The 14,938-nt window shown below is 41.5% G+C and overlaps 1 protein-coding gene across 26 annotated transcripts in view; it reads right to left on the bottom strand.

The window, feature by feature from the left end:
* The window catches only part of MAGI1 (membrane associated guanylate kinase, WW and PDZ domain containing 1), a 335,623-nt gene that overhangs the window by 157,151 nt on the left and 163,534 nt on the right, over window positions 1-14,938 (bottom strand). For all 26 annotated transcript variants that reach the window (XM_063411663.1, XM_063411668.1, XM_063411659.1 and 23 more), the window contains exon 2: window positions 12,916-13,032. In XM_063411663.1, coding sequence (XP_063267733.1) covers window positions 12,916-13,032 — 117 coding nt within the window. The remainder of the gene's footprint in view (window positions 1-12,915; window positions 13,033-14,938) is intronic.

Genomic DNA, 14,938 nt, shown 5'->3' with positions numbered 1-14,938 from the left:
GGCTTACTTACATCAGGGTTTCTGCCACATGACAATAGGTTTGAGAGGGAAGAATAAGCTGGCAGCAGCAGCTGACAGTGCAAAAGGGAGAATGCAGAAGCCTGCCTTTTATATTATTGGTGACATTTCTAACACATGACAACAATTTCCATCTGTATTTAAGCTGCGAGTGTGAGGAAAAGAGCATTACATCACGACTCCTCTATTCCTAGGGGCTGTGGAATATGTAGGCCAGAGGGATTAAAAAGCACCTGTGTATGCTGGAGATGCGAAACACCACAAGGCAGATTTCCCCCCCTCACTTCTTTCTCCCTCACCTTTTTTTTCCCCCTCTATCACCTGCACCGAGCTGCTGTTTGACAATATGCCCAGGGAAGTGCAAAATGGTATTGTCCTAGTTAGCAAGGCTCAGGCATGGGGGAACGATGCAAATATGTGTTTCTGGCTCTGTCTCTCTCTCCGTAGGAGATACAGCACTCATTTTTGCAAGCAATTGGACAGAATACAGTGCATCTTCCTGTTATCTGCTATGCTTGTCCCAAGGGCTTCGAGTTTCTCTTAAAGTACCAACTTTCATCTTCCTTTTAAGTCTGCAGGGAATTTCAGTGACAGCAGCAACAGCGATTTCCCCACCCCCCCTTTCTTTTACAGCCAACTCATGCCTGTATCTTTTAAAAAGTAAACACCCAGAACAGGGGCCAGATATTTTGTAAAAAGCACTTGACTGCTTCAGAGCCAGCAGGTGTCCGTCTTGGACGCTTTCCACGTATCTCACAGGACAGGATTGCTTAGATGCAGCTCTGAAATCCTAAGGGACTCCAGCCCTGGAGGAAACCTGCTCCCCTGCAGCTCCAGGGCTGCTTTGCTGGGGCTGCTGCAGCTGCCCTGAGACAGGCATGGGGCATGGGGACACTGCTGGGGTGGGCACAGGGCGGTGTGGGGTCACAGTTCCCATGGCCCAGAGGGTTCAGCACCAGCTCTGATCCTGGAACAAGCAGGATTTTGGCACACACCAGCCCAGAGTCATCGCTGGCAAAGGCACAGGACACAGCTCACAGGGTCACAGCACCCGTGTGAAAGAGCAAGGTAAGGGAAAACATTATCCTGTCCCACCACCAAACCCAGCAGCAACTACAGAAACTGCTCTTAGTGACGTACCCAGAATCAAGTCCTTGAAGCAGGTAGGGGCAAAACTTCACTGAGAGCCAGCAACCCTTGCATTACCTTTAGAGGAGACATGGCCACACACTAACAGGAGATTGGCCTGCTTATAAACAGTCTTAAATTTATCTGGCATCAGTATTTTCATGAAAACACCAGCTGGGCCAAGGTGCTGACCCATTATATATCTCTTGTTTAAAAAAAGGACTAAAATTCTTTGCTCAAGATCACCTTCCTGATCTTTCAACACTGGCCTCTTGGAGCCATAGACTATTTTTTGAGTATATGTCTGGTCAACACAAAGCTGCTGTGGGAACTCCAAGGCCTTTGATAATGCTGGGTTTAGAATATTGCACACAATAAATTTGAAGACTGCAATACAAAAATAAATTATTCTGAATTCCTCGCCCCTCCTCTTCATGTCCACAAAATAAAAAAATCTTTGTGGCATGAGCCACACTGAAACTCTCTCAACCAGATGAAACTTCAATGAGGCAGTACCTACATGGAACATTCCAGAAAAAAGCCTCTTTATTAAAAAAAGAAATGGAGCATTTTACTTTAGATTTATTCAGAGATGCAGCTCCCCAATCATTTATGGGAACGCTTTCATAAGATTTAGAAGAGGGGAAAACGGAAACAATGAAATGACTTATTTTTAATCTGGGGTTTAAAGGCTTTTTTTCTTTCCAAAAAAAAAGTCCCACACACAAAGAAAGAAATTCAATGCAAACCTCTGTTTCTATATCATGAAAGCCCATTCCAGTACCAGAGTAATCAATTTCTCAGAGCTTGTGTGGTCTACAGCAAAAGCCAAAGAAGGTATTTAAGTTTATACAGCCTTCAGCATTTTGATGGCTTGCTTTTGAAATACGACATGTTTAAATATTATATCTTTTTTTACAGTTAGTTATGTCTTAAGAAAATGGTTGCTCTTGGTAGAAAAAGTAGAAGGGAGGGAGAATAAATGAAATTCAACCTGTTTTTGAGCTGTTTGCCCATTCTAAAATCAGAGTAGTTCAAAGTTGCACCATGCAAAACTATTACAGTTGTAATTACAGCTCTCATCATTTTATTATACCCAGTCTTAATTTAGCATCAAACCCTTTGGCTCAAATGAACAGAAAAGAAACACTAAATAAGAGTGGTGCTCCAACACCAAGAGCTTATTACCAGATAAGCATCCACAGAGATTTACAGAGACAGCAAAGCAAATACTTTGTCATATATAAGAACTCTCTACCTTTTCTGGAGCAGAAAGTCATAAGCAAATCATAAATCACTTCAGGATGGGGGAAAGGAGTCTTTGTCCTCACGGTAACCCCAGCTTCCCACCATGAAAGAAGGCAATCTTGAGACAAGATTTTACAGCTGGGATTTAACTCACAGGGTGGAAAAAGTGTGAGATAGAGCACTCTTGTAGGTAGGAACAAACTTCTACAACAGACTTCTCATTCTTTCATCAGTACATTTTGGATCCAATTCACTTACCATGTGGGAACAGCAAATGGGGAACAAACTGTGAATTCAAATAACTGTAAACTCAGCAAGATGTGGAAATACAACACAGATGGTGCACTTCAGATTAAGGGTCAGTGTTTCAGCGTCGCTTTCCACTTTTACATTGTGATAGGTGATGTATAACAACCACCTTCTCCCCGAGACAGCACTCTAATCAAACCATGACTCACTTAGGAAAACAAGAGGCAAGTGATACCTCCTTGAAGCCTCCTGCCAGTCGAGAGGAGCTAAGGTTACTTGGTTAAGCTGTGGGTTTGCTGCTTGAGGATTAACGTTTAGCAGTGGAAATTGTCTCCATAGACAGGCAAAGGTTTCTTCAGCATTTCCATCTTCCTGCACGCTGCAGCAGGGCTGCTCTGCCTGGCAGGGCTGTGCCCAGTACCCACATGGTCCCCTCTTCACCACTTCATTTCCAGCAGGAGTTTGCAGAGGCTGCTCTGATATCCATGTTTAAAAGCCAAGAACACGACCCACTGCTGCCAACATTCCCCAGCCCCAACCCTTAGCAAGTGCTCAGTCCTGAAACACCTCTGCAGGCCTGCATCCTGCTTGCCTGAACACTGGGTTAATTTTATGCTCTCAGACCCATTTTGTCAAAAATCTGAGGAATGGAATTTAGGATGACTTTATTCTGGCTATGAAGTGTTAGTTGCATGCCCAGGGCCCTCTGGAAAAAGGTTGTCTGCCTGTAAGCACAAGTTCAAAGAAGAAATAAAGGAGTAAGTACAGATTAGATGACAGAAGAGCTGTAAATCTATGGGAGCTTGAAATGCCAGATAGAGAGGAGCAGGAGTGATTGTAAGGTGATTATTACCTTCCAAATATGCCGGAGGTTGTTTATCAGATCAGAGTTAATGAGGGAGAAATCTAATAGAACTATAATATTAAATTTACCACTTTAATGGTATCATCAATGTTCTATAATGTGGGCAATTTGCAGAATGTCTGTCAGTGTGATTCTCCAGCGTGGTTACTTACACAGGAGCAGCACTATTGCATCTCATCAGCTTTCCCCTTCCAGAAAACATCGGGCATTTTGCAGAGGACTGCTAAGTGAGATAGCAGTCTGTATCTTTGAAATGATGGAAATGCAAAAATGGGAAAGATATTTATGAACATTATGGGATGTACACATTCGTGGAAGAACTGGGTCCAGCTCTGCCCCACTGTTGAGTCCAGCCTTCCTACTTCTGCACTGCCAGGTCGGGTCCTGCTGGGTTTTCCATGACTCTCGTTCACATCTTGCAACTCTTGCTGCTCTCCTCAAAACCTTCCATCTCTGGATTTAGGGAAATTGCTAATGACCTCACTATTCAAGCACACTTCAGCTCTCCTGTGTTATCCCCCTCTGAACAAAAGAAAACACTAAAAAACTCACACCTAGAAAAACATGAACAAAGATAGTGCCAAAGACTCATAAATCAACATTTATATGGAAAAAGTCAAAATACCCAGTATCAAGGCTTTGATTACTAATTCAAAAGACCTGTGAACAGTAGGAGATGGTAATGCTGTGTTTATTAATAGCCATCTCCTCATGCATTCAAGGAAGGCTTTGCTAAAAGCAGCAGCTTCTTAATGTGGAGTTCCTCCTTCCCTAAGCATCTGCTCCAGCCCCTCTGTTCTGAGGTTTGCCAGCTCAAATCCCTAACACAGCAAAGATCACCTGCACGTTTCCAACATATGACAAACGTCTTGTTAAGTAGTTTAATAAGTTTAAATTTTGATACCTGAGTTGCCATGATGGTCTAAGATAAAAAACAAAGTATCATCACTGTCTCTAATAAGCTTTTTTATAGGCCTTTCACCAACACCAACTTTTGTTTACTGTTTTGTCCCTGGTAAATGAAGTGTTAAAGCTGAAGTTCAATGAAAAAGTGCAGGTAGAGAATGAATGATGAAGTATGAAATATATTTCAATAGCAGATGATACTTCCAAAGGTCTTTGATGAGGTTTTCTTCCATATTCAGCTAAAAAAAAAAAAAAAGTGCCAGAAGAACTGCCAGATCACTATCCACCTGATTATTCTGTGATACACATCTCATTTTGAAGATACATTAGTCTTTCAAAGAGCCATTTCCATTTAAATAAAAATTTTCACAATCCTCAGTGAAACAGATGTATTCCCTCTTAAATCACTAATTAAGAGCAGTCTGGGACATGAACAAAGCCCTTTAAAAGGAATTCAGAGAACCAGTGTCCCCCTTAAACAAATCTGTTCTGGCAATGACCCAGGAATCTTGACTTCATAACTCAAAGCTCTAATTATTCAAGAGAACATCATAAAAAAAGGATACATCTAGACTGTTAAGACTAATAAGAAAGATTTATTTTTCCTTCAATAGGGGCAGAACTACAAATATTTGTTCTATTTTTTCCTACCCTCTTATTCACTTGGGGTGGGGGGAAGGAAATCTGTGAGGATGAATTTACAGAGTTATTCCCAGTAAAGGTCCTGGATATGACTCTCCCCAAAGAAAACCAGCTAGCAGAATCTAAACAGCTTTATAAATGATTACACGGCTAATCACCTCTCTGCTGAAATAAAGACAAAAAGGATTTGGAGGACAAATACAGCATGCTTTCTGTGTGGAAGCATGGAATGTTAAAAAAAAAGGATAACTGTTTGAAGATGAAATGTGACAACTCTGCATCCCCATCAAACCATCAGGAGCTGGCATCTGCCACTCCCCCCTGGGCTCAGAGACTGGGAATCACAGGAACCTCCTCCTCCTCTGCAATCCCACTGGTTTTGCCCAAGATATATTGCAGGTATCACACTGGAGCAGCAGAATCTCACATGCCATTTACAGGTGTTGCTTTTAAAATACTGACATCTTTGATGGAAAGCACAGGACTTTTGTAGTGGTGAAACCACCACCAAGCCCAAGCACAGACATACCTATACAGTGATGGGTTCTTTCTGCAGGGAGTTAATCATGGAATGTCAAATGTGAAGCCCAAATGCTAATGTGAGTGGAGAAGCAGATTAAAAAACAGCTACACATTTAATTTTACCTCATTTTAAACCAATCCTTTTGCTTGGAACACTCATTCTCTTGCTTTGCAGCATAATCAATATACTGAAACCCTTGAACAGATGCATGGTGATAGCTGAAAAGAAATCAAACTGCCTAGAAATCTAAAGCTGTGGCACTGCAGCCATCACAAAAGATCTAATCAGGATCCTGGGACATCAAATGAAAAGCTATGGCAGGACAGAGCCAGTTTTGAAGTAAAAAATGTGGAGTAATTCATCTCCAGCCCTTCAACCTCCAAACAGCAGTACCTGCTCTCAGGTCTGATTTACTCTCTGCCCTCCCAGAGATTCTCACCTTGGAATCCTTTATGTTTTAAAAGAAATGCACAGGCATTGTTTGCACTGCACCTAAATATCCATTGGCAGCTGCTTTGCCATAGTACAAAGCAGCTGCAGTGAAAAACCTGCAAAATTAAGTACACTGGGGACTAACAAAGAAAACAAAGAAAACTGCCTGTGTAATCTCTTCCCACACTCCTTACCCAAATCTCCTTTGGCAAGTGGCATGGGAGAGCAGAGAAGGCTGAGCTCCTCTGCTTTGTACTGTTCTCTGGTGCCTCATGCAATTCCAACTGGGTGTACAGTGAAACACAAAAAAGCTATTCCTCACAAATGGGGAAGCAGATGGAGCAATATTTGCCATCATAAGTGCTTTTATTTCCAAAATTAAAGAACAAAACAAACAAACCCACCCCAAAACAATAGTTTCACTGGCACAAAACGTGCTATTGATCTGAAAGGACAGACCAGATGGGAAAAAGGTCCTGAAGTCTTCTAGATTAAACAAAAATGATTGTCTATGGAAAGGAACTAAACTAAAGAAATATTGCCCCCGTTGCTCAAAAGAGGGTATTTTTCTCTCTTTTAGACATGAAAACACATCTGGTTCACTAATAAGTGAAAGAATTATATCCTTACAAACTGCAGGGGACACTGCTGCGATTTGGCACTCCCTGGAACACAGGTATAAGGATTTTCTAAAGCCTGGTTGTACTCAGGATACACAGAAAAAATTAAATGTGTCTACACTAGCTGGTATGGAAAATACACCTCATATTATACAGAATTAGATAAACTCACAACCAAATATTCTTAAGAAAAAATATTTTCACATACTGCTGGTATCCATATGTTGCAACCCAGTGATAATGGCACTATTTTAAAAGTAACATAACGAACATAAATCTTGTGAAACAATTAATTATTTTTTATGTGTTAGAGAAGAGTCTGCTGCTCCTCACCTTATCAGTGTGGGCCTTCAAATGAATATTTCATGGACCCTGCAACTATTTCTCATTACAAAAGCAGAATTACACCTCTAGGAAGGGAACTGCAACAAAAAGTACTTGGATAATAAATACATCTGCAGGTCTAGAAAGCTTTTGAGATTTCAAGAACATTTGGGTACATAAACTGATGATTTATTGCCTGGGAAGAAAACTAATGTGCACTGTCAGTGATTCTGTTTATCCTTAATAAAAATTAGTTACTAAAAATAACTTTGAAATTCTAACTCAAATATCCACACATGTAAAAACACATAACACATTCAATTGTAACATAAAGGTCTTTATGCTTCACTTCAGCAATTTTTTCCAATGTACTGATACACTTTAATGCTCTCTGTTCTAAAGAAAAGAACCTTCTGTAACCTTATTTGCATATCCCATTTATCAATTCATCCCATTTATTCAATTCACAAATACTTATGGGGGAACCCAGAACTACAGGACTTTAAAAACTGTCCTGGGAAATCACCTAAGTCTGCACATTTGACAGAAGTTTCATCACACCCCAGCTCATTTAATCTCTCTAGTCCATCTCCATTACCTGCAGATGATGGTAGTTATGCACAGAACAGCTCATCCAGCTCCTGGAGAAACTAAACTGTCTTTTGGAAGTTCAATTATCCATGAAAGTCTTGAATTCAGAGAATAAGCTTCAATGAGCAGTCTATAATCACTGACTGAAGTTTGTCCTATCAAAACTGTGAAGTTCTCTTGTTCAAAATTACTGGTTCTGCTCAGAAAGGAGACTTTTTCTTTGCACCAGGAGATCACTTAGAATAAAAAAACTTAGTCTCAAATTTCTGAAATTTCCCACTGAAATGTGAGAGAGCTCAGGCCAGTCAAGTGCCTGAGTGTTGTTGGCTTTTTCTGAGCCTCCTCACAGATCCCTCAACACTTACAACTATTGATTTTTATCCATTTCTTTCCATTTTGCTCCATATTCCTCTACAAGACCAACCACAACAGCTGGAGTTACAGTTCTGTAATTGAAGTCAGAGGAACACATCAGACTCTGGGAAGGTGAGAGAACAGACAGCAGAAATGAAAGTGGTAAATCCCTAACATTCACATCTCCAGTCAGCTAATCCCAGGACATGTACTTGTTTGGGGGAAGTCAATCAACTGTTGAATGATGACCTCCTGACATTTTAAAAGCCAATTTTGTGAAGAAAAGGGCAAAAATGAAAAGAACAATGCCATACAGTGTTTAGTCTGACTTAACTCTAGGCTAGCCAGTACACTGTCACCTTCTCACCACCATCAAAAAGACCTTGCACCTTCCAGAGCTTTGCTTCTGAAGACTGCAGCCTGGCAAGGACAGGAATTGCACAGTATTGAAATAGGATTAGCTGTTATTTCAGTCAAGTCTGCAGCAGGCATACTGCTTTGGCAAGTAAAGGTACAGACAGCAGACCCTCCACATGCCTCTGCATGTCACACAGGACTGGAACAAGTGGAGAATCAAGTAAATGGGGAAAAAAAAAAACCAACAAAAACCCAAAGTCAAACAACATGCTGAGATAAGCTTTTATGGAAGTATCATCTTCCTGATTCCTCTTGACGCACTTGGAAAAGAAAACTGCTGCCAGGTTGTTGAGCATAAGCAATTAAGACAAATAGCCAGTACTGCAGGTTTATGTTAAACAGATACACCCTCAGCCATCATTTCAAAAAAATACAATCCTATGTGCTCAGCCTTCTGTGAACAGTGGTTTGGACAGGCTGCTGCATTAGTACCTTAAAGTAAGTTGTTATCACATATATGAATAATAAACACTATTGCACAGATATTCCCAGGTAGGGCTGTTTGGAAACACCTATTTAATGGATATGCTCTTACATGAACTTCCAACTAATCACAAATTGCCCTAGGTGAACCTTCACATACAACCACCCTGTTTGGGCAAGTCCTGCTCCTAGGAACACTCTCTGAAAGCTAAAGCCAGAATGTCAACACACTGCATCACTGCCTCTCAGCCTCTCCCAAATCACACCAACCTCTGTGAGCACAGATGGACTCAGACGTGGCACAGGGTGCCCCAGCAAGATGCCTCACACAGCTGATAAACCTTCCCTCTTGTTCTCAAGTGTTTGGGCTGGCAAAATTGAGCTGGAGTAAGTGAAATCCACTATAAAAAAGAGGTGAGGACCAGTTCTTTGCATCAGTCAAAGCACTTCTGGTAGAGGCATGGCCAAGGGGTAATTGTAGAATTGTTGCCATCTCACAATATAGTCCAAGCTCAATGGAGCCATTAACTGCCCCAGAACAGAGCATTATTTCTGGTCATCTTCACTAGGCACATCAAAACACAGGAAAAATGTGGTACTCCAAAGCAAAAGAAGGAAAAGCATAGTTAGAGACCGGGCCAAGATAATACTAATCTGGACAATGTACTGATGGATTTTTGTCTAGTTATGACAATGGAAACTACATGCTAGGAATGAAAACAGTGATTCATCTGAATATCTATGAGAATAACTTCACTCAAGTTTTAAAATCTTGATTTTTCTTAAGCAAAAGAAAAATAATATTCCAAATAAAGGCTTGGGTGAAGTTTATAATGAAGTGAAAGCCTCAGGAGGAAAGTCAAGGAAATAACAAGCCAGTGGTAGTTCATGTGAAGTAAAAGCTAGTCCAGTGGCTGAACTACACTAACTCTTTCACAGGTCTGTCCATTGTAGCATGGCTTTATAACCACTTATACACCATCCAAATGTACAAATAGGTGCCCTGCCTCTCTTCCTTTCTGTCTTGGTCCTAGCTTGTGCTACTGCTCAAGTTGTAAACTGAGAGGAGAACGCCTTGGGTTGTAAATAAACCCGTGGGTTTGGTGTGATAGGAACAGCAGAGCACTCGCGACTCACGACAGCCCAACTTGGAGGCCACCTGGAATCCTGTCACAGCTGTTGTTTACTACTGAGCATTGCAGGAAAAAGTCAGCTCGGTGGGGAGCTGGGAGCTGAGGGGATGAGGACTCGGAGGAAGTGTGCTGGAGGGGCAGATGGCACTGAGGAGCAGGGGAAGACTTCAGTTTGCAGAAATATGCGTGTGGTTCGCCAACTTATTTCAACAATACTTCACCTTTGGGTTCATTTCAGGGTCTCATTTCTTTATGATAGTTCCCATGTTTAGGGATCAAATCCTCTGATCTCTCAGAAATCCATCCTGTGTCACCCATACAGGCAAATGCTCATACGGCCCCTGGGAGCTGACATCATCCCACTCATCCTCAAGGGTTCACCAGAAAATAAATCAAACACTTAACCAACGCTCCTAAAGAAAAATCTAAATGATGCTTCAGCAGTGTGTCATTAACAAAATAATGAGGTTGAGCCAAACATCCTGCATCTTCCCTCCCTTCTGCTTGACCTCTGTCTTCTACAAAAGCTGTCACAACTCCACTCAGTTCCAGAACCAAGCACACAACAACAAACCTGGGTTTTCCCACCTCCTGTACCAAACCAATTAGGGCTGAATCATGTGCTACTCTCACCAGAATTTCTGGGCAAGAACTGGTTAACAACACCTTTTTCTATTTTGCATTCACTAATTAGCACTTCATTTAGCCCTTATATTAGTGCAATAAAAAGCATCTGTCAGGCCAAGCATGCTCAGTCCAAGTGACCTTGTGTTCTTGTTTGTGTTTACCACATAAGCATCGGGGAATTCCATTTTCAAAATACAAGGCTTCATAATCCATTAGCACTAGAGATTGGTCCAGGGCTCTGGATTTACTGGTCACGTGTAGCAAGGAATAAAAATATGAGTGTACAGCCAGATTAATCTCCAGACCTGTAAAGCATCCCAACCCACCGTGCAGCAGTCTCACTCCAAGCCACATATGAATATTAGCATCATTCTTATAAAAGCTACTATTAATACCATCCCCACAGTAAATGAAGCAAAAATTAAATGCTGCCTGTCCAACAATTTAGAAAGTGTGGAGTCACACAATAACTAACACCGCTTCTCAGGTTTTCCACTTAAGTGAAACATAAATACTGATGTTCTTATTAATACACCAACAGCCTACATCTCCCCCAGCTGTTTTGAAAAGGCAGGAATCACTTTCACTGCCCTTAATTTTATATCAAAAGCAAGTCCAAGCATCTTAACTCACCATCAAGTTCAATAAATCAGATAAAAGAATCAATGGAAAGCATTTCAAAATGTAACCTTGGTAATGTGTAAAACATTTCCCCAGAACTTACACTCATTTGCTTTGTTTGCTGTTTTAGGAAATGAAATATCACACATAAGCAGAAGGACATTAGTATCACAACACTGCATCTCCCAAGCCTGACACTGCACGTGCTGTCCTGGAAGGCACTTTTTGCAGTATGCCCTAAAAATCTGCAGCCTGCCAAGTTAGGTGATTGAAAAATAATCATATTTCACATTGACAAAATGACAAATGGAAGTGTTCAATAGGAAACAATAATCCATATTTGTTCTTTATGTCCTTTTATGTTCTTTAAACGTAATTTGTTTCATTCATTTCACTGATGAAATGAGCATAAACTCAATGGTGTTATAACAGCATCTGCCATTTGAAGAATCAACATTTGTTAGTGTTACCACTCAATTTTAACTGGTCTTACACAGCCCTCCTGCATGCAACACTTAGACTGAAAATTATTACTACTGTGTGTACCACTATGTGATATTTGTTGGCAAATACTGCTTTTTGAGTTGCAACATAATTATTCAATATTTATATAAATCTACCAGGATAAATCATCTCTGATTCACAACGAGACAGAAAACTTCAAATTATTTTGCTGCTTATCTCTACTGAGATGTTTACTAGTTCTTATTCCAGCCTGATCTAAAGGGCATATCCTTATTTCCACAGCTCAGCCAAATTAGGCAAAAACCCCTTTTCCTTAGAAGAGTGTTCCCTGCCACCTGGAGAATGTCAAACACAGGTGCAACAAAGTAGGATCACTCTACACTCTTTATATTACTTCCCAAAATGCCAAGTACAGTTTCATTTTGAGTAATGATTCTGACCTTCTAAAGATTACCATGCTCCAGAGATCTTAGTTTTTCCTCTGGTTGGTTTTATTTTTGTTTTTTGTATTGTTTTGGTTTCGGGATTTTTTTGTTTGTATTGCTTTGGGGTTTTTTGTGGTTTAGTTTGGGTTTTTTTCAGTGAAAATGAGCATTTCTTTCTCAGCTTTTCCAACTCTTGTTGCTCATGTCCTACATGAATCAAGGACGACCTTCCAACAGTGGCAGATGCCTTCAACAATGGCACATAGCCATAAAATGCTGTTCAATTCTACAAGTTAAACAAGCATCAGAAATAAAGTTCTGCTCAGGAAATAAAAATAGAAGCCACTTTTTTATTCATAGGTTTGAAACCAATAAGCAACATTCACCACTGTGATATTAACACAGACTATTTCTAAGCCAAGCAATCACTTCATGGCAGATTTTTTTAGGGTTTCTCTCCAAAGCAGGCATCACAAGGCTTGCATCACACCATCAACTGCTCCAAAAAGGTAATAAAAAAAAAAAACCTCATTCAGAGATGAATCATTTTCCTTTTCAACCCAATCTGCTGACACACATGGAAGTCTGCCCAACCTGCAAACAGCCTCCCCCACAGCCGTGCACACCCTCCACAGGGAGGCTGCCTCAGGAATGAGGATGCAGCCCCAGCAATGAGGATGCAGCCCCAGGAATGAGGATGCAGCCCCAGCAATGAGGATGCAGCCCCAGGAACGAGGATGCAGCCCCAGCAATGAGGATGCAGCCCCAGGAATGAGGATGCAGCCCCAGGAACGAGGATGCAGCCCCAGGAACGAGGATGCAGCCCCAGGAACGAGGATGCAGCCCCAGCAATGAGGATGCAGCCCCAGCACAGGGGTGCAGCAGGCTGAGGTCTGTCACTTACAAGGCACAGCATGGCGATAGAGGTTGTCTCGGATGGTCTGCTGCAAGTCGTGATCCGGGGAGCCCTTCTGGAACCTCTGGTTGAGATAATGCCGCAGGTCTTTGTTCAGCCTGCTCCCTGCAAAGACAAAAAACAGCCATCCATTTATTCCTAAACCACACAGTTACCATTTCCAGTCAAGGCAAATGTTAGATTTCCATTCAGAGCCCCCCCTAAATTATGGCTTTACGAGCAGAGGCTCATCTTCCTCTACAAATGGCTAATTACCAAAAAATAACTTGCTGTCAACAAGAGGTCTCTCTTGTCTCATAATGCATCGTTCTTCCTGTGGTGTTAAACAGATCATCATTCCTGTTTATCACTTATTTGTCTGAGCAAATGGAGACAGACAGATGACAGGAAAAAAGAAGAAAAATTATAAAGGTATTGCTTTTGCAAGTCTCTGGAGGGTGAGCTGGGCAGAGAGACAGAAGGCAAAAGCTGCTCCCACTGGAGTTACTAACAAAGCTGAACATGGCAAAAAAATCAAACAAGTCCTATACTTTCCACTGGTATCTGTCCCAACACACAGCAGGAGTTGCAAAAGTATTGACTTAACAAGTTAAGAGCACCCAAAGTCCTTAAAAACAAAAAAATAATATCCAGTGTTTTCCCTGAAATCTGTTTATTTGCCTGTTCAGGTTTGAACGCCTTCAGAAGTGTGAAAGAAGATAAATGAGTTGAAAACAAAACACAAACAAACAAACATACAAAAAAAATGTAGCTGTTAATGAACATTGCCAGTTGCTGAATACAAACCCCTTTTTTGTAGCAGAACATAAGAACTGGAGAAACTTAATGAAGTCTTTTCCCAAAAACATTTCCAAGTTTAGAATAACACTGACATTAAATCTGACGGAATAGCAAAAACAGGGATTGAAACTCTTCTGTTCTAAAATGAAAATAAAAAAACACTGGAAAAACTCCTGAGAAATGCAACCAGAATGATCAAAGTTGCCTTTGCCACACAAGGACCAGGAGAGGGATGCAGCAGCTTCTTGTGGGCATCAGTGTCCAACATGTCCTGAGGGCTCCTGGGGACTGGGCACTGCTTGTCTCTCTCAGCACAAGGACTGGGAGACGCCAAGGAAAGCCAAGGAGGAGCCTGGTTCAGAATCATCACAGACAGGAGTCCACAGGCTGGGCAGCTCTCCCTGCAGAGCACTGGGGGGACAAGGAGGGGGTTGAGGAGATTCAAGAGGAGATGGAAAAGCACTCACAAAACAGACCCACTGGGGGCTGCAGAATCACAGAATGGTTTGGGTTGGAAGTGACCTTAAAGATCCCCTTGTTCTCACCCCCTTGCCATGGGCAGGGACACCTTCCAGTGGACCAGGTCGTTCAATGCCTCATCAAACCTGGCCTTGAAAAGAAGACGGAAAAGGGAATCCCTTGGGCTTAACATTAATTACTGGTAGCTGGGAGACCTGGGAAAGAAGTGGGGGAACATCAAATATCTTGCTCTTTTCCTTCCCTTTGCCAGGCATCTTATTTATGGCCCTAGCTGGAGCCAAAATGCTGGACTCCATGGACCTCGGGCTGAACCACTGCAGCTATTTTCAGTCTTTTGTCATTTGCATGATGATTTTTTGATTGTGACTATGCAATGCAGAGATCATCTCAATACATCTGGACACTGAACGCAGCCTCACAGTTTCAGATTTCTGGCTGGAGCCTCCAGGAATCACTGCAGAGCAAATAAAAAATAATAATACTGCAATGGAGAGCAGTCGGACAGTGGGTCTGGGAGGCAGAAGCAGCACCAGGCAAATGGTAAATAAAAAAGAGTGCAGATTGTTATACGACTGTGGGCAGGATAAAATCACTGCAGCCCTGCAGCATTTCACCAGAAATGTTGGTTTAAAAACAAAACTAAACACAAAAAAACCCCCGCAGTCTGAAGTACTACGTCCAATTTTAAAAATAATTTTGTGATTTGTATTTAGATCCTCCTGACAGCTTTTTCTTTTAATTAAATCTCTTA

This window comes from Prinia subflava, chromosome 14 (assembly GCF_021018805.1).
Source record: "Prinia subflava isolate CZ2003 ecotype Zambia chromosome 14, Cam_Psub_1.2, whole genome shotgun sequence".
NCBI lineage: Eukaryota > Metazoa > Chordata > Aves > Passeriformes > Cisticolidae > Prinia > Prinia subflava.
Note: the sequence above shows the minus strand (reverse complement) of the source record. Positions and strands in the feature narration are given on the sequence as shown.